The sequence below is a fragment of the Corvus moneduloides genome, unplaced genomic scaffold (assembly GCF_009650955.1).
Source record: "Corvus moneduloides isolate bCorMon1 unplaced genomic scaffold, bCorMon1.pri scaffold_110_arrow_ctg1, whole genome shotgun sequence".
Classification (NCBI taxonomy): Eukaryota; Metazoa; Chordata; class Aves; order Passeriformes; family Corvidae; genus Corvus; species Corvus moneduloides.
In genome coordinates this window covers 57,005-75,578 of record NW_022436877.1, presented here as the reverse complement: position 1 = coordinate 75,578, position 18,574 = coordinate 57,005, and the positions used below count along the sequence as shown (strand labels likewise).

General features: G+C 68.9%; 4 protein-coding genes across 4 annotated transcripts; 3 read left to right on the top strand and 1 right to left on the bottom strand.

The window, feature by feature from the left end:
* Window positions 1-425: 425 nt before the first annotated feature.
* On the bottom strand, window positions 426-4,859 carry ACTL6B (actin like 6B). Its single transcript, XM_032097763.1, has 14 exons — window positions 4,603-4,859; window positions 4,143-4,219; window positions 3,766-3,931; window positions 3,304-3,404; window positions 3,130-3,227; window positions 2,736-2,830; window positions 2,450-2,556; window positions 2,029-2,118; window positions 1,724-1,785; window positions 1,529-1,643; window positions 1,201-1,281; window positions 1,014-1,109; window positions 653-739; window positions 426-566 (listed from the first exon to the last, which is right to left on the bottom strand). The coding sequence occupies exons 1-14, from the start codon at window positions 4,625-4,627 to the stop codon at window positions 486-488; spliced, it is 1,281 nt and encodes a 426-aa protein (XP_031953654.1). The 5' UTR covers window positions 4,628-4,859; the 3' UTR covers window positions 426-485.
* Window positions 4,860-5,005: 146 nt separating this feature from the next.
* POP7 (POP7 homolog, ribonuclease P/MRP subunit) lies at window positions 5,006-6,590 on the top strand. Its single transcript, XM_032097764.1, has 2 exons — window positions 5,006-5,171; window positions 5,456-6,590. The coding sequence occupies exons 1-2, from the start codon at window positions 5,080-5,082 to the stop codon at window positions 5,949-5,951; spliced, it is 588 nt and encodes a 195-aa protein (XP_031953655.1). The 5' UTR covers window positions 5,006-5,079; the 3' UTR covers window positions 5,952-6,590.
* A 1,664-nt stretch (window positions 6,591-8,254) lies between these two features.
* EPO (erythropoietin) lies at window positions 8,255-11,214 on the top strand. Its single transcript, XM_032097756.1, has 5 exons — window positions 8,255-8,347; window positions 8,988-9,124; window positions 9,436-9,522; window positions 10,023-10,187; window positions 10,568-11,214. The coding sequence occupies exons 1-5, from the start codon at window positions 8,335-8,337 to the stop codon at window positions 10,679-10,681; spliced, it is 516 nt and encodes a 171-aa protein (XP_031953647.1). The 5' UTR covers window positions 8,255-8,334; the 3' UTR covers window positions 10,682-11,214.
* A 205-nt stretch (window positions 11,215-11,419) lies between these two features.
* On the top strand, window positions 11,420-18,496 carry TFR2 (transferrin receptor 2). Its single transcript, XM_032097755.1, has 19 exons — window positions 11,420-11,655; window positions 12,069-12,138; window positions 12,243-12,453; window positions 13,268-13,457; window positions 13,648-13,782; window positions 13,916-14,021; window positions 14,092-14,214; window positions 14,336-14,452; window positions 14,909-15,045; window positions 15,220-15,398; window positions 15,888-16,007; window positions 16,326-16,408; window positions 16,482-16,545; window positions 16,649-16,716; window positions 16,815-16,891; window positions 16,984-17,068; window positions 17,132-17,344; window positions 17,563-17,703; window positions 18,002-18,496. Exons 1-19 carry the CDS (start codon window positions 11,435-11,437, stop codon window positions 18,494-18,496), a joined length of 2,835 nt encoding a protein of 944 aa, XP_031953646.1. The 5' UTR covers window positions 11,420-11,434.
* The last annotated feature ends 78 nt before the right edge of the window (window positions 18,497-18,574 follow it).

Below are 18,574 nucleotides of genomic sequence, written 5' to 3'. Positions count from 1 at the left end.
GTCCCCGCCCCACCCGCCCGGTAACGGGGCGCACGGCTCGGGCGCGCGGCTCTCGCGAGAACAGCGCGCAGTTCCTGCGGCGGTCGCAGGGCGGCGCCGCCGCGTCTCGCGAGAGCTGCGCAATGTCTCGCGCCGGGCTCGGGACGTACCGCGCTCTCTCCCCCCCGCCCCCCAGCTGTCACGTGATCTCACGCATGCGCAATGTCCCGTTCCTGCACGTGCCTCCCGCGCTCCTCCCGGCCCCCCCCTTGTCACGTGACCGAGGGCGTGAGGGAAGCGCCCGCGCTCCGTTTTGAGGCAAAAACCGCCAGAATCGGTGTAAAAGTCCTGCAGCTCCTCACGTAAACAACTCTCGTTAAGCCCCGCTGCCACCAGACCCCACAGGCACCTCAGAGACGGTTTCAGGTGGGTTTTGTGGATTTTAATTTTTTTTCCCCATTTTTCCCCCTCAAGGGCTCAAACCCCCCTCAGGGGCAGGACCCCCCTCAGGGGCACTTGCGCTCTACACACTGCTTCCCGCCCTCCTCGTACTCCTGCTTGGAGATCCACATCTGCTGGAAGGTGCCCTGGGGGAATTTGGGGCGTTTTCAGGGTTTTTGGGGGGTTCCAGGTGGGGGGATCCCCCCGGTTCTCCATGGACCCCTCGACTCACGAGCGAGGCCAGGATGGAGCCCCCAATCCAGGGGCTGAAGCGCCGCTCCATGGTGCTATTGCTGGCGATGAGCTTCAGCCGCATGCTCTGCAAAGGGGGGGGGGGGTCACTGGGAGCCACTGGGAATCACTGGGGGGACAACTACGAACCACTGGTGGCAACTGAGAGTGACTGGTGATAATTGGGAGAAACCCAGAGGCCCCATTTGTGTCCCCCTCCCAGCCCCCAAACGTTCCTCAGAGGGGTTTAGGGTCCCCCCAGCTTCCCCCATCCCAAATTCAGGGGGTCCCATCCAAGGAGAGCTTGGGGTCCCCTCCAGCCCCTCCCAACGCCCCCAATCCCGAACTCAGGGGTCTCTCACAGGGGGGGTTTTCTGCGCCAGCTCCCGGTTCAGGCGGTCGGTGAAACCCTGCAGCAGCGTGTTCCCCCCGGTGACAATGACACTGCCGTAGAGACCCTGGCAGGGACACAGGGAGGGGACCAGCGGGATTTGGGGTGTCCCTGCTGCTCCCCACATCCCCCCGGACCCCCCCGGTCCCAGGACCCACCGGCCGGATGTCGATGTCACACATCCCGATGCTGGTGGTGACCACGTGTCCCACGCCCAGCATGGTGTTCCCTGAGAGGCCCTGGGGAAAGGGGGGGTCAGGAGGTCCCCAAAACCCCGGGACCCCCCCCAGGACTTCCCTGTTCCCCATGGGAATCCCCAAATCCCCTGGGAGCCCGCAAACCCTACTGGGAACCCTTAAACCTTGACATTGGAAGAATTAAAGAGCCTCTCAGGAATTCAGAACTCAGGGGGTGGGGGTGCCCTAAAACCCCCAGGACCCCAAAACCCCTGAGCCCCCTCAGAGACGCCCCCCAAGACTCCCAAACCTTGACGTTGGAGGGGTCAAAGAGCCCCTCGGGGATGCGGAGCCGCTCGGCCCCATAGTCGGTGTTGTACCCATTGGGCATCTCGTAGTGAACTGTCGGCATCTGCGCCGCCACCCTGGGGGGAAAACAGCAGATTTTGGGGTCCTCCCCCCCCCCGAATTCATCCCTGAACCCCTCCAGAATCCCAGAACTCACTGTTCGTCGTAGGGGGAGTCCGAGACCTGCAGCACCGAGGCCTGGAAGTCCTGGATCACCTCCTGGGACCCCAAAAAAGGGACTCAGGGACCCCCAGAAAAGGGACACAGAGGGTTGAGAAACCCCCCAAAAATAGACCCAGGCGTTGGGGCCACCTCCCCTTCATAAAGGGGCACGGGGTGGGAAACCCCAATGGAAAGGGACCAAACAACCCCCCCAAACCAGGACCTATCGGGGACTCCCCCAAAAGGGGGTGGGGACCCCCAAAACCCCTTTCAGGGCCCCCCAAAATCCCCCCTACTCACATTGCAGGTGAAGTTGTGCCAGGACTTGGACACCTGGGGCAGCTTCTCCTTCTTCTTCCAGCTCGGGGGGGCTCCTTCCCGCACCGGCTCCTGGGAGACGGGGGGTCCCGGGAGGCGTGGCCAAGCCCCAAAGGGGAGTGGTTTGAGGGGCTTAATGATGCTAAGGGGGTGTGGCCAAATGAAAGGGGTGGAGCCTCCACTGGGGTGGGGTAAGAGGAGGAGTCTATGGGTGATGTCACCGAGGGGTGGGGCCCAGTGTGGGTGTGGTCCCTAAAAGGGGTGGAGCTAAGCGCTAATTACATCTCCAAAGACGGTGGAGCTAAGGGATAACCCCACCCCCAAATGGGGAGGAACTTTAAGTTTGGCCCCACCCTGCCTCTGTCCCCTCTGATTGGCTGACCCCCACGCCGGCCACGCCCACCTTGGCGGCGATCATGTAGGGGGGCACGATGTCGATGTTGAGCTCCTGGAACAGCTCCCGGCACTGCATGGAAATGAAATCCCCGGCCAGTGGAGACTTCACGATGCCTGCGGGGACAGGTGAGGACTTACCTGGGACAGGTGTGCGCCCACCTGGCTGGGGGGCGTGGCCATTGCGCATGGCCGCGGGTCCCAGGTGTGTTCTCCCCTTCCCCAGGTGTCTCCTGGGCGTGTCCCTGGTGCCCCTGCCCCAGCTGTGTTCTCACCTGCCCCAGGTGTGCTCTCACCTTGCTGCAGGATGTACCCATCGTGCACGGGGATGGCCGTGGTGTGGGTGGCTCCCGAGTCCAGCACCAGCCCCGTGCTGCGCCCATTGGCGAAGCTGCACCAGTCAAGGGGCCACAACGGGGAGGGGACACCCAGTGACCACCCACCCAAGCCCCCCGGACACACCCAGCAGCCCCAGCGAGGGGGTTGGGTCACACAGGTGACATTGGGGGTGGCACGGGGGAAGGTGACCCCAGGGGGGTCCCTGAGGGGTGACATTGGGGATGGCACGGAGAAGTCCCCGAGGGCTCCGGGAGTGACACAGGAGGGTCCCAGGGTGCAGTACAGGGGGAGGTGACACTGGGGACACAGGGGGTGACACGGGGGTGACAGCGGGGGTGACGCTGGGGATACGCGGTCAGCACGGCCGTCTTGCAGAGGAAGAAGGCCGGGATGTTGTAGTGCTCGAACATCAGCTCCGTCAGCTTCTCCCGCTTGGCCCTGGTGTTCCACTGCGGCGCAGGGGACATTGGGGACACTCAGGGGGACACGCGACCCCCCCAGCCCCGCCCCAGGGGTGGCACCTACCGGGGCCTCGGACATGAGCACCGGGTGCAGCCCTGGCTCCGACTTGACGTGTTTGCCGTAGGTGTGGTCCAGGATGGCCTGGAAACACTCCCAGTCCTCGACTGGGACCGGGGGGGACAAACGGGGCGCGGGTGACATCAGGTGACCCCTGAGATGGCCCTTACTGGTGTCCCCATCCCGGGTCCCCTTTCCCCCGCAGGGACGTCCTTGGGGTGTTCCCACACTGTCCCCCCATGTCCCCCAAAGTCCTCCTGTGTCTCTCTGTGTCCCCCATGTCCCTGCTCTTCCCCCTCATCCCCAAGTGTCCCCATGCTGTCCCTCCTGTTCCTGCTCTCTCCCCATGTCCCCTCCATCCCCACTCTTCCCCATGTGTTCCCCCAATGTCCCCCCATCCCTGCTGTCCCCCCAATGTCCCCCCATGTTCCCTGCTGTCCCCAGTGTCCCTGCTGTCCCCAGACTCACTCATGCCGTTCTTGAGGGGTGACAAGACCTCGACGCCCTCGCGGGCCACGTGCAGGGCGTTGGTGTCGATGTAATAAACCTTCCCCCCCTTCTTGTCCTTGTCCCCGTCCAGCTCCAGGGACACCTCGTCCGGGGACAGCAGTCCCACCGTGGTGGGGAAATCCGCCTTGGGGACATCGTGGCCTCGGTGACGTCACCGTGGCAGGCCATGGGGACGGTGGCGTTGTCACCACGATGAGGACAATGGCCTGGGGGTGGCCCTGGGGACACCTTAGCGGTGGGGATGGCATGCTGGGGACACGGTGGCCTTGTCTGTCTGGGGGGGGCGGTGACAAGGACATGGGTGGGGGACACGGAGGGGACACGGTGACACCGACCTTGGGACAATCCTCGCCGGCATAACCGGCCCGGACCGAGAAGGAGCCGATGTCGAACACCAGTGCCCCGACCTCATCTGGGGGGGGGGAGGGATAGGGGACATGGTGACACCGGGACACCCCAGGACAATGAGACCGCCCCAGAAAACCCCCGGACCCACCCCCCCCGACTCCCACAAAACCACCGGGATCCCCCATTGGGGGGGGGAGGATAGAGACACCAGGACCCCCCCAGGACATCGTGACCCTCCTGAACCCGCAAGCCCCCCCCCCCCCACGACACCAAACCCCCTGTCCAAAAACCCCGGGGGACCCCCCCCACATTCCCCTTTGGCCCCCCCCGCCCCCCGCCTTGGCCCCGCCCCTCCGGCTTTGGCCCCGCCCCCGCGCCTCGGCCCCGCCCCGTGAGACTCCGCCCCCCGCGCCGAGGCCCCGCCCCCCGAGGCCCCGCCCCCGGCACCGCCGCCGTAGACGCCGCCGCTCATGGCCGCGTTCAGCACCGGGACAGCGCCGGCCGAGGGGGCGGGGCCTCGCCCGCGGCCAATCAGCGCCCGCTGCGCGGCGCGCGCGCCGATTGGCTGCGGCCACAATGGCGGCGCTTAAAGGGGCCGCGGCCCTTTGTCAAACAGGAGGGGGGCGTGGCTGTCGGTGGGCGCGTTTTGTGGGACGTGACTCCTCCCGTTTGCGGGCGTGGCTCGGGGTGTCAAGCCACGCCCGCTGCGGGTGTGGGGCGCGGCCTGAGGGGGAGGGGGCGCGGTTTCCCCTAAGCGCCTCCTACCTGAAGCCCCCGATCCCCCCGTGCCCACTGCGGGGGGAGGGCTGAATAAAAGGTTTTGCTGAATAAAAGCCCCAAAATGGCGGATTCGGGGGGGCGGAGCGCGTGCGAGGGGAGGGGGCCCCTCCGCGTTCGGCGTAAAAAGACCCAAAACCCCCAAAAATGCTGCGCGGCGGGGCGCGGTTTGCTGTGGGTGTGGCTCCGGAGGGGGCGTGGCCTCGGAGCGGAAGCGGCGGCGGCGCGGGACGCGCGAGGTGGGGACGGGGGGGGGACCGGGGGGGGTTCCCGGGGGTCTTTGGGGGGGATCAAAGGTCAGGGGGTGTTTGGGGGATCCCAGGGGGCGTTTGGGGGGGCTACAGGGGGCCCGGGGGTGTCGCCGTTGGTTTCGGGGGAGGGGTCACGGTTGGCTTCGGGGGAGGGGGTCTGGGGGTGGTTACGGGGTCGGGGGGGGGTCCCTGGGGGCGTTGGGAGTGGGGCAGGTCCCGGGGGGCTCGGGATCCACCCCTGACGCCCCCTCCCCGTTTCCCTCCCCCCCCAGAATGTCCTCGGGCCGCCCCGCAGCTCCGTCTCCTCCCCCGGGGGGGCTCCCCGGGCCCCCCTCCCGCCGCCGCCGCCGGGGCCCGGCCCCCCGCCCCCCCCCGGGGCTCCCCCCCGCCGCCGGGCCCGGCACCAATGACGTGTTCGTGACGTCACGCTCCGACTTCCGGGCGCAGCTGCGGCGCTGCCAGCGGCTCCTGGCCCCGGGCGGGGGTCCCGGGGGGGGCTCCGGGGAGCTGCGGCTGCACGGGCTGGGCCTGGCCGTGCCCCGCGCCATCAACCTGGCGCTGCAGCTGCAGGCGGGGGCCGGGGGGGCCCTGCGGCTCCACGCCAGCACCTCCTCCGTGCCCCTGCGGCCCCCCCGCGGCCACCGCGGGGCCCCCCCGCCGCGGGGCGACGGCGACGAGGACGGGGACGGGGACGGTGAGGACGGGGACGCCCCCCGGCACAACTCGGCCATTCACATCCGACTCTGCAGGGAGGCCCCCTGCGCCTGAGGGGGGGTCTCCTGGGAGGCTTCCCCGAGACCTGGGGTTTCTCGAGGTTTTGGGGGGGCTCCCAGAGGAGGGGAGGGGGGGTTCCCCAAAGTCCTGGGGGGCTCCCCGAGGGTTTCGAGGCCACCCGCGAAGTCTGTGGGGGTCCCCAAAATGCGGGGGGCCCCCCAGGTGTCCTGGGCTCCATCACTGTCACGGGGACACCCCAAAGCCCTCCTCCCAGGAGTCTCCCAGGTCTGTCAGGGCTGCGGGGACCCTACGGAAAGTCTTGGGGACACCCTGGGGACACCAAAACCCACCGGGGCCACCCGTGGATAGAGACCGCCTTGAGCTGGGGCCACCAGAAGCCGCCGAGGACTTGGGGACATTGAGATGCCACCAAGAGTTTGAGGCCATCACGAGTCACTGATGGCCACGGGGACGCTGTCACCTGGAGCCACTGACGTTTTGGGGACACGGACGATGCCACCAATGGCTCGAGGCCACTGAGCTGCCACCAACGGGTCGGGACCACTGTGATCTGGGGCCACCAGGATGCCCCCGAACCCCTCGATGTCACCCTGAGTCCCCCAGTGCAGCAGCCTCGGGGGTTCGGGGGAGACACGGGGACGTGACACCAAAATAAAGCCGGTGGCAGCAGCAGCGATGTCTTGGGCGGTTTTGGGGGGATTTGGGGGGGCTGGGCTGGGGCTTCCTCTGCGTCATTGGTGACATTTGGGACAGGAAACCCCCAGGTGACAATGGGGGATGGGAGGGGGGGCACAGGGAGAGAGTCCAGGTGACAACGAGGGGGACTCAGGTGACAAGGAGGGACCCCAGGGGGGAAATGTGGGGACTTCGGTGATGTGGGGCGGGGGTCCAGGTGACACTGGGGACACTTAGACGTCCACGGGGGGTGGGAAAATGAGGAGAACCCAGGTGACAAAAGGGACACCCAGGTGACAGAAGGGACACCCAGGTGACAAAAGGGACCGCCAGGCACCCGGGGGAGCGGCAGGAGACCAGAGGGGACTCCAGGTGCCCCGGGGGACCCCCAGGCGTGCAGCCCTCGTTCCCAGGGAGTCCCTGCCGGGGGGACACTGGGGTGCCACGGGGGACACCCGGGTGTCACGGGGGGACCCGACGGCGTTGGTGACGTCACTGTCGCCGTCCCCCCGCCCCCGCGTGCCCTTTGGCCCCGCTGGCGCCGGACCCGCGGCCAGGCTGTGCGGAGCCGCACGTACGGCCTGGCAGGGGGCCCGCGTCACCTCCCGGGTCCCCCGTGTCACCTCCCGTGTCACCTGGGTCCCCCGGCTCCTCTCCCGAGTCCCCCGTATCCGCCGCGTCCCCTCCCCTCGGCGTGTCCCCCCTCCCGGCCGCGGCGGTCCCCGGGGCCGCCCCCGGGGCCGCGGTGGCGCTGGGGACGGGGACAGTGACGGCGACAGTGACGCTGCCCCATTGTTCGGCCGCTTCCGCCGGCCCGAGGGATCCCGGGATCCCCCGGCCTGGCGCGTCCCCTTGTCACCGCGCGTGTGTCACCGCGCGCGTGTCACCGCGGTCCCACGGCCCCGCGGGGGTGTCCCCGTGTCCCTGCGCCATCCCAGCGGCCGTGTCCCCTCACCCGCAGCCACGTGTCCCCGTGTCTGTGTCCCCATCCCTGTCCCCCCATCCCGATGTCACCGTCCCCGTCGTGCGTCTCCACGCCCACTTTGTCATCCCCGTGTGCCCCCGTCCCCGTGTCCCCTCCTCTGTCGCCATCCCGAGGTCCCCGTGTCCCCCCGCCCCCGTCCCCATCCCGCACCTCCGTGCCCAGGACACTGTCCCCGTGTCCCCCCCATCCTGCTTTCCCGTGTCCCACGTCCCCAGCTCTGTCCCCCCATCCCTGTCCCCGTGTCTCCCCAACTCCGGGTCGCCCTGTCCCCACTTCTGTCCCCCCACCCTCATCCCCGATTCCTCGTCTCCGTGCCCAGGTCCCCGTCCCCCTGTCCTCCCGTGTCCCCCCCCGTGTCCCCCTGTTCCCACACCTCCATGCCCAGGTCCCCATCTCCATGTCACCCCCGTGTCCCCCCCCGTGTCCCCCCGATGTCCCCCATTCCCACCCCTCCATGCCCAGCTCTCCATCCCCGTGTCCCCCCCGCCGTGTCCCCCCCGCCTGGCCGGCGCCGTGGCCGGGGCCGGGGGTGGCCCGTGGCCAGGGGCCGACGTGCGGCGGCCGGCGCGGCCTTTTCCTCGACGGTCTGGGGGGGGGCGAGGGGGGAGCGGATGGAAACCCCCCCCCCCCAAGGGCCCTTCCGGCCCCGCGGCCCCTCGGATCAAACATTAACCGGGGCCGGGGCCGGGGGACGCGGGACGGGGACGGCCACAGCCCCGGGGCCACCAGGGACCCCCGTGCCATGAGCAGCCGGCGATGGGGGCGGCGGGTGAGAGGGGGGGGTCCCAGGGGGGCCGCGCAGGGTTGGGGGGGGGCTCGGACATCGCGGGGAGGGGGGTGGGAGTGCCCCAGGTGTGCGGGCGGGATCCAGGTGTGCGGGGGCAGGGTGGGGACACCCACGTGTGCGGCGGAACCGGGCGAGGGGGGCCACAGGCACCCGGGTGGGGACCCGCGTGTCGCCGGGGGTTTGGGGGTCTCGGGGGGGCGTGGAGGACCCGCGTGGCCGGGAGGGGTCGGAGGTCCAGGGGTGCCCACGTGTGTCCGGCGCGCTCAGGTGTCTGGCGGGGACACAGGTGGGGGGCGCTCCCAGCAGGGTGGGGGGTCCTGGGGACACCGCGTGGGTGGGGGGTCACAGGTGTCCGAGAGGATCCCGGTCACTCGGGGGTCCCTGAGGTCACCAGGTGGGCGGGGAGTCCCCGACGTCCCTGGGGACGTTCTTGGGGGCGGGAGGGGAGGCACTCGGTGGGGGGGGGAGGCACCCAGGTATCCCGGGGGTCCCGGGTCTGGGGGATCCCGGCGGATCGGGGGGTCCCGAGCCTCCCTATCCCCGCGGGGAGGGGGCTCCCCAGTTGTCCCCAGTTGTCCCAGTGTCCCCAGCGGGTCCCTGACCGCCCCCATGCCCCCCCCAGGGCTGTGCGCGCTGCTGCTGCTGCTGTTGGGGGTCCCGGGGCGCCCCCAGCCCCCCCCCGAGGGTCCCCCCTCGCTCTGCGACCCCCGAGTGATCGAACGCTTCATCCTGGAGGCGCGCGACGCCGAGCGGGGGGCGGTGAGGGGACACGGGGACAGCGGGGGGGGCTCGGGGACGGCGGGGGGGCCGTGATGAGGGGGGATCGGGACCCCCGGGGGGGCTTGGGCACACAGGGACATCGTGGGAGGGACACCCTGGGGATGTTGGACTGGTTGGAGACAAGAGTGGGGGCACGGGGACCCCCGGAGGGGTTGGGGACACCACAGTGGCTCCTTGAGTGGGGGTTGGGGACACCATGGAGGGGTTGGGGACACCGGGGCGGCCCCAGGGAGGGCTCAGGGACCCCCGCGGGGTCGTGGCGGGGGTGTCACCGCGTGTGTCCCTCCCAGGCTGGGTGTGGCCCCCACTGTGACCTCCCCGAGCCCGTGGCCGTCCCCGACCCCGGCGTCAACTTTAACCTCTGGCGGAGCCTGGACGTGAGTGGGAATGGGGGGAAATCCCGGGAAATTGGGAAAAATGGGGGGAGAGCCAGCGAAATGGGCAAAAAGGGGGTGGCGGGGGGGGCGGAGAATGGGACAGAATTGTGTGAAATTGGGAAGAAATGGGGGGAAATGAGAGAAAATGGGGAATATTCGGGAAAACCAGGGAGAAATGCACAGAATCAGGGAGAAACGGGGAGAAATGGGGTGAAATCCAGGGAAATGGGAAAAATAGGGGGAGGAAGCAGGGCAGAGTTGGGTGAAATGAGGAGAAACTGGGAGGAACGGGCGGGAAATAGGAAAAAAATGTAGAGAAAAACGAAGAATTGGGCAAAATGGGGAGGAACCGGGAGAAATGGGCTGAAACTGGGGGAAGTGGGGAGAAATGGGGAGGGATGGAGGGGGAAAAATCGAGAAAAAAATGTGGAAAAAACCAGGGAAAAGCCGGGGAGAAGGGGGTGTCCCCCGCTGTCCCCTGACCCCCGCCGTGTCGCCAGGCGGGGTCCCGCGCGCAGGAGGTGGCCGGGGGCCAGGCGGCCCTGGCGGCCGCGGTGCTGCGGGCGCGGGAGCTGCTCCGGGACCCCCGGGTGCGCCCGAGCCTCGACCGCGCCTACGGGGCCGCGCGGAGCCTGGCGCGGCTGCTGCGGGGGCTGCCCGCGCCGGTACGGGCGGGTTTGGGGGTTTTGGGGGGGGGTTGGGGGGTTTTTGGGGATTTTTGGGGGGTTTGGGGGGGTTGTGGTCTTGCGCGGCTGCTGCGGGGGCTGCCCGCGCCGGTACGGGCGGGTTTGGGGGGTTTTGGGGGGGTTTGGGGGGGGTTCGGGGGGTTCTGCGACAATCATGGGGCGGTCTGGGGGGCTCGGGGGGTTCTGGGGGGTTTTGGGGGGCTCCTGGTGGGGCCTGCCCTGCTCTGGTCTGGGTTTGGGGGTTTTGGGGGAATTTTGGGAGGTCCGGTAGGATTTTTGGGATTTTTGGGGGGTCCGGGGAGGGGTCGCTGGCAGGCCCCTGACCCCGCCCCCCCCCCCCCCCCCCCCCCCCCCCCCCCCCCCCGCCCCCCGCCCCGGTGCGGGTCCGGACCCTCCCCCGGCTCCTGGGGGTCCTGAGCCGCTTCCTGCGGGGGAAGGTCCGGCTCTTCCTGGCCGACGCCTGCCCCAGGTGACCGGGCCGTCTATCACTGCCGGAGACAGCTGTCAGTCACCGCCAACAGCTGTCAATCATCGTGTAAAGCGGCGACTCACAGTCGGCAACTGTCAATCACCGACAGCTGTCAATCAACAAAGAGAGCTGCTGGTCATCAGCAGCTGTCAGTCATCATCAACAGCTGCCAATCATCACAGACAGCCCTCGATCATCGGGACTGACAGCTGTCAATCATCACAAGCACTGTCAGCTGTCAGTCACCAGCAACAGCAGCAGCTGTCAATCAACAGCCCAGACAGCTGTCAATCATGAGGACTGACAGCCGTCAATCATCAGCATCAGTAGCCGTCGCTCGACAGCACCCCCTCCTCTCCCCCCGGCACGTTGGACGTGCCGGCAGGTGATTGACAGCTGTCAATCATCCTCCTCCCGCCTGAGCGCCCTGGGCTGCCCAGGCCTTGCGGGCGATTGATTGACAGCTGTCACTCAGGGGAGACAGCGCCCCTGAACCCCCCCATGTAACTTAATGCAAACACGAGAATATTTATGAGAGCTGCGCCTCCGACCCCAAATCCAGGACCCCCAAATGCTCCGGGACCCCCAAACCCCCCGGGACCCCCAAATCTCCCGGCACCCCAAACTCCGTGACCTCCAAACTCCGCAACTCCCAAGCTCTGCGGCTCCCAAATTCCGGGACCCCCCCCTAACACCCGCTGACCCTCTGAAACCCTGGACCCCCCCAAAACTCCCCGGTCAGTGTCCGGCTCGGCCAATGGGCGCCAGGACCTGGCGGTGCCGCTCTCGGCCACGCCCCCGGCCACGCCCTCATCAAACACTGCCTGGACACGCCCATTCCCTACAAACGACGCCCATTCCCTACAAACCACGCCCATTCCCTACAAACCACGCCTCTTTCCCGACCAGGCCACACCTGGGCCACGCCGCTTTTTCGCACCTGTGGGGGCGGGGCCACAGCGGGTCCGGCAGCCGCGGGTGAGCGGGAGCGGGGGGAGGCCGGGATTTTGGGGAGTTTTGGGGGGAATTCATGGGTTTTGGGGGATGAGAGGGGGTTTGAGAGGTTTGGGAGTCACCACGAGGGGATCTGGGGGGGTTTTGGGGTTGGAGGCGGGACAGGGATGGGGTTGGGCAGGGGCGAAGCCCGGCCAGGGCCAAAGTCCGTCCTTTTGGGCGGGGGTGGGACTGGGACCCCTGGGGACCCTCAGGACCCACCCCAAAGACCCCAAAACGCTCTGGGGACCCCCTCGAGCCCTCCCGGACCCACTGGGACATCTCGAGACCCCCCTTGAGGCCCCCAAATCGCTCTGACCCCCTCAGACCCTCCTGAAACTCCCCCCGGGACTCTCCTGAGACCCCCCGGCCCCCCGGGCCCTTCCCCACCCCCCCAGGACTCCCGGGATCCGCTGGGACTCCCCCCGACCCCCGATGGAGACCCTCAGGCGCTGCTTCCGTGCACGGGTAAAGCCCCCATCCCAAAATCGGGCGGTCCGGGACCCCCCCAAAGGGACCCCAACTTCGGGGACCCCGCAAAGCCCCCCCGAGCCCCCTGACCGCGGGCGCAGTCCCCCGGGGGGGGTCCCGTGTCCTATTCCCGGCACAGGGACCCCCGGGGGGAGAACGAGGAGGAGGAGGAGGAGGAGGAGGAGGAGGAGGCGGAGCCAACGGTGCAGCTGCCCCGCCCCCGCCCCAGGCGCAAGCCACGCCCCCAGCCACGCCTCTGGCTCCACCCCTTGGCCACTCTGGCCCTGGGTTCAGCCACCGCCTTCCTGCTGGGTACGGACCACCGAGTGACCCCCAGTGACCACCCAGTGACCGCACAGTGACTCCCATTTACCACGCAGTGATCCCCTGAGTGACCCCCAGTGACCCTCAGAGACGTCCAGTGACCCCCAGTGAGCCCCCCACTGACTCCCAGTGAACCCCAGTGATCCCCGAGTGACCCCCAGTGACCCTCAGAGACGTCCAGTGACCCCCAGTGAGCCCCCCGCTGACTCCCAGTGACCCCCAGTGATCCCCAAGTGACCCCCAGTGACCCTCAGAGACGTCCAGTGACCCCCAGTGAGCCCCCCACTGACTCCCAGTGAACCCCAGTGACCCCCAGTGATCCCCTGAGTGACCCCCAGTGACCCTCAGAGACGTCCAGTGACCCCCAGTGAGCCCCCCACTGACTCCCAGTGACCCCCAGTGACCCCCAGTGAGCCCCAGTGATCCCTGAGTGACCCCCAGTGACCCTCAGAGACGTCCAGTGACCCCCAGTGAGCCCCCCACTGACTCCCAGTGACCCCCAGTGATCCCCGAGTGACCCCCAGTGACCCCCAGTGAGCGCCAGTGAGCCCCAGTGAGCCCCAGTGATCCCTGAGTGACCACCCAGTGATCCTCAGAGACATCCAGTGACCCCCAGTGAGCCCCCCACTGACTCCTAGTGACCCCCAGTGAGCCCTCCCAGTGTCCCCCCGTGTCCCCAGGTGACCCCCCAAGTGACCCCCCCACCCGAGGACCCTCTGAGTGACCCCCACTGACTGCCATGACCGCTCATTGCCCCAGCCCCTCCCCCTGTGACCCCACCCCTCTGTGACCCCGCCCCCAGGGCTGTTGGTGGCTGGGATTGGCCACGCCCCGTGTGGGGGCGGGGCTGCAGGGGCGGGGCCTCTGGCTGGAGGCTCCACCCCCGATGGTGTTTGGGGCGGGGGCAGCGCAGAGGCTCCGCCCCCCCGGCCCCGCCTGCGGGAGCTGCTGCGGCGCCACCTGGTGGAGGAGCGGGTGGAGGCCTGGGTACGGTGAGTGACCACTGACCATTACTGACCACTGACTGTTACTGACCACTGACCGCCCTGTCACCACCTGAGTCCTCCTTGGGTGCTGTGAGTGACCACTGACCACTGACCGTATGTGACCCCCTGTGACCCTTTGTGACCCCCGCTGTGACCGTTGACCCCTGCCCGCTGACCGCTGTGCCCCTGTCCGCAGGGAGGTCAGCGCGGGGCCGCACGGGGCGGGTTCGGGGCGTGGCCGGGCTTTGGCCCAATCGGTGCTGAGCGCCCTGGCAGAGGCGGGGCTGACCCAGGCCTGGAGCCGTCCGCAGCCCCTCCCCCTCCCGATAAGGTAATGGGGGGGTCTGGGGGTCATTCGGGCGGCCTGGGGCGTCATGGGGGGTTCAGGGGGTCAAAGTCCCTGGGGTCATTTGGGGTGGTCAGAGCTCATTGGGTGACCCTGGCCCTGTGACCTTTGACCCCAGGGGCGAGGTGACCCTGCGCTGGGTGGGGCCAGAGGGGGATGAGCTCGAGCGGCTCCCCCTTGACCCCGACGCTTTCTGCGCCTGGAGCGCCCCCGGCAACGCCACGGTGAGCGCTGACCCCTGACCCCTGACCCCCGACCGCTGACCACTGATGACCACTGACCGCTGACCCGCAGGGGGGGCTGGTTTACGGCCACTATGGCCGCCCCCAGGACCTGGCCCAGCTGCGGGCCCGGGGGGTCTCAGCCAGGGGTCACCTGATGCTGCTGCGGCTGGGGAGGGGCAGCCCTGCCCAGAAGGTGAGACCCTCAGACTGGGGGGGCTGTGAGGGGGAGACCCCAACCCTAAAGTTGAGCCCCCAAATTTGGCGGCGGAGGGGCGGATTTGGGTCCCTGATGTCCCCAATGTCCCCCCCCGCAGGTGGCGGCCGCAGCGGGGGCAGGGGCCGTGGGGGTCCTGCTGTACCCGGACCCCCAGGACACGGCCGGACCTGGGGGGGGTCCTGGGCTGGGGGGGGACACGGCTGTGACCATCCACGTGAGTAGGGGAGGCTGGGGGAATATTGGGGGGTCTGGGGTGGACATTGGGAGATCTCGGGGGGTCTGAGGGGTTGGGGGTGGACATCGGGGATTCCGAGGGGCTGGGGGGACATTGGGGGGACATTGGGGGGGACAATGGGTTCCTGGGGGGTCCTGAGGGGGACACTGGGGGAAAAAATCGGGAATTCCAGAGGGCTGGGAGGACATTGGGGGGCCTGGGGGAGCCTAGGGGGATTTGGGGAGGATTTGGGGGGATTCCAGGGCGCTGGGGTCAGTTTTGGGGGTGGGAGAGGTTTCTGAGGGTCTTGGGGTCAGATCTGGGGGTTCTGGGGGAATTTGGGGGGAGCTGGGCGGGGGTTGGGGGCTCGGAGGAGCCTGGGGGTGATTGGGGGGTCCGGGGGGGTCTGGAGGGGGGTAATTTGGGGAGGGGTCGGGGTCTGATGTGTTCCCACAGGTGCAGGAGGGGCCGGGGGACCCCTTCAGCCGGGGGTTCCCCTCCTTCAGCGGCCGCGTTCCCCCCGGGACCCCCCCGGGATCGCCCCCGATCCCCGTCCACCCCGTGAGCGCCGGCACGGCCGCGCGGCTGCTGCGGTACAGGAGACTCCTCCTCAGATCTGAGACCCGCAAATCTGGGACCCCTCCCCAAAATCTGGGACCCCCTCGAACCTGAAACCTCCCCCAGATCCCCCCCGACCCATCTCCCCCATCATTTCAGCGTTTTGGGGTTCCCAACCCCCCCAGCCCATCTCCCCCTCCCCATTTCAGGGTCCTGGGGGGTCCCCGAGCCCCCCCGCACTGGATCCCGCCCGGGCGGGGCCTGGGGGGGTCCCTGCGGTTCCTGCCCGGCCCGGGGGAGCGGCGGCTGCAGCTGAGCGTGGGCGGGGGGACGCAGCCCGGGACCCTCACCAGCGTCTTCGGGGCCCTGCGGGGGCGGCTCGAGCCCGGTGAGGGGCGGGGCCGAATGGGGGGGTGGTCACCTGGGTGTGGTCATTTGCGATGTGGCCAAACTGGGCGTGGTCACCTGGGTGTGGTCATTTGGGGTGTGGCCAAACTGGGTGTGGTCATTTGGGATGTGGCATAACTGGGTGTGGTCATTTGGGATGTGGCCAAACTGGGTGTGGTCATTTGGGTGTGGTCATTTGGGATGTGGCCAATGCAGGGTCATTGTGGGGCGTGGTCAGAGTGGTCACAACATGGGCGTGGTCATGGGGAGGGGCGGGGCCAGAGGAGGGCGAGGCAATGGCGATAATGGAGGTGGATGGGCGTGGCTGAACTGGGTGTGGTCATTTGGGTGTGGTCATTTGGGGTGTGGCTAAACGGGGTGTGGTCCGTGGGGGTGTGGTGGGGAAAGAAATGGGCGGGGCCAAAGGGTGGGACAGGTGCTTGGGTGTGGCCAGAGGGGGCGTGGCCTCCCTGATGCTGGCCCCGCCCAGACTGTTACGTCATCGTGGGGGCGCGCCGCGATTCGCTGGGGCCGGGGGCGGCGGCCTCGGGCGTGGGCACCGCCCTCCTGCTGGAGCTCGCCCGGTTCTTCGCCGCCATTGGCCGAGAGGGTGAGGGGGCGTGGCTGGGCGTGGCTGGGGCAGGGCCGGGGCGGGGCTGGGGCTCTCCAGTTTGGGTAGGGGTGCTGAAATTGGGGAATTTGGGGTCCTGGGGAGTTATGGGGGATCCCAAATTGAGGGGGGGACTCCGAGGGTGTCCCCAGGGTGGGGGAGGGGGAATCAATCTGGAGGGGGCCCAAATGGGGGGGTCATGGGGGGGGAGGGGATTTCCCTGCGTTTCCTGGGTGTCCCCCACTTTTGGTGGGGGTCTCCCTCACCTCCGAGTGATCCCCGGACCCCTCTGGGACCCCCCCCGGACCCCTCCCCCAGGGTTCCAGCTCCGCCGGACACTGCTCTTCGTCAGCTGGGATGGTGGCGAGTTTGGACATTTGGGGGCAACCGAGTGGCTCGAGGTGACCGCGACTCCCTCCGATGACCCCGTGGTGGCCTCAGTGACCCCCCCAATGACCCCTCCGGCCCCCCCAGGGCTACCCCGACCTCCTCCACACCAAAGTCGCCGCCTACATCAGCCTGGACCAGGCAGTGCTGGGTGCGCCCCTCCCCCTCCCACAGCCTGCATTTGGGGGGGGGGGTGTGTCTCCGCCCCTCCCCCACTCCGCTGACCCCACTGACCTCTCCCCTCCCCCACACAGGGGCCGAGCGGTTCGTGGTCAGGACCAGCCCCACCCTGGTCAATCTCATCGAGAGCGCCCTGGAGCAGGTGGGGGAGGGGCGGGGGCAGGGGTGGGGGAAGAGCGGGCTGTGGGGGAGGGGCCGCCCCCCCAATCACCCCGGACACCCCCCACACCCCAAAAAAAGGTGGAGAGCCCGAACGAGGCCGGGAAAAGCCTCCTGGAGCAGCTGACGCGGCCGGGCCGGGTCTGGGAGAGCGACGTGTGAGTGAGGACACCGGGGACACCGCGGACACCCGTGTCCCACCCCCCGTGTCCCTCTGTCCCACCCCTGTCCCCCCCCCATGTCCCCGCAGGGTCCGCCCCTTGTCCCCTGACTGCGGCGCTTTTCCCTTCACGGCCGCCGCGGGGGTCCCGGCGCTGGAGCTCGGCTTCGATGAGGTGGGACCCCCGAGTGTCCCCGAGTGTCCCTGTGCCACCCCTGTGTCCCCCTGTCCCCCGCAGGCCGTGCCCGGTGGCTCCCGTGCGGCGCTGGGGACCCGCGAGGACACCCTGGGGCGCCTGGGGGGGCGGCTGCGGGGGCGGCTGCCCGCCGTGGCCCGGGCAGTGGCCGCGGTGGCCGCCCAGCTCCTGCTGCGCCTGGGCCACGACCCCCGGCTGCCCCTGGACCCTGGTGCGCTCGGGGATGAGCTGGTCCGGCAGCTGGCCCCGCTCCAGGTCAGACCAGTACAGACCAGTATGGCACTGGGAGGGCACTGGGAGGGTGCTGGGGGACACTGGGGCACGTGGGGTGGCACTGGGGGTTCACTGCTGTCCCACCTGGTGCCTCTCTGGGTCAGACCAGTATGAACCAGTCCATCCCAGTACAACCCAGTATAACCCAGTATAACCCAGTATAACCAGTCCGTCCCAGTACAACGGTTCCGCCCCGGCAGGCGCGGGGCCTGTCCCTGCAGTGCCTGTCCTCGGCCAGGGGGGGCGTGGTGCGCGCGGCGGCCTCGCTCCGTCGCGACATGTCGGGATCCGACAGCTCCAACGAGCGCCTCAACCGCGGCTTCAATGCGCGGCTCATGGCCGTGAGTGTCCCCTCTGTCACCTGTGCCACCCCTCTGTCCCCTCCGTGTCACCTGTCGCGGGTGTGTCACCCGCGGCACACCTGGCACTGTCACCTGTCCCCATCCCTGCCCCCTCCCGGTCCCCCTGTGTCCCCTCCCCAACCGTGTCCCCTCCTGTCCCCCCATCCCTGATGCCCCCATTGTCCCCATGTCCCTCCCTGTCCCGCTGACCCTGTCCCCTCCCTGTCCCCATCCCCTCCTGTCCCCCTGACCGTGTCCCTCCCCTGTCCCCCGACCACGTCCCCTCCTGTCCCCCCAGGCCGAGGCGTCGCTGCTGTCCCCGTTCGTGTCCCCACTGGTCACCCCGTTCCGCCATGTCCTGCTGGGCCGGGGGGGTCACACGCTGCCCGCGCTGGTGGCCGAGCTGGGGACAGCGGGGACACGCAGGGACAGTGCCCGCCTGCGCCTGGCACTGCTGGCCTGGACCCTGCGCGGCACGGCCGGAGCGCTGGCCGGGGACAGCTGGGACTGCGGGGACCTTGGGGACAGGGGCGGCCTCGGGGACAACGGGGACTGCGGGGACATGGGGGGGAGTGGGGACATCGGGGACCACGGGGGCGTTGGGGACTTCGGGGACAGGGAGGGCTTTGGGGACAGCTGGGGTGGCCTTGGGGACATTGGGGACAGCAGGGACCGGGAGGACACGTGGGATTATGGGGACACCTGGGAGCGGGGTGGCCCTTGGGACAGCAAAGGGGACCTTGGGGACAGCGGGAGCCACGGGGACACTCGGGATCGGGGCGGCCCTTGGTGACACTCGGGACTGTGGGGAGAAAAGGGACCCTTGGGGCCGATGGGGACACCGGGGAGCTCGGTGGTGGCCTTGGGGACA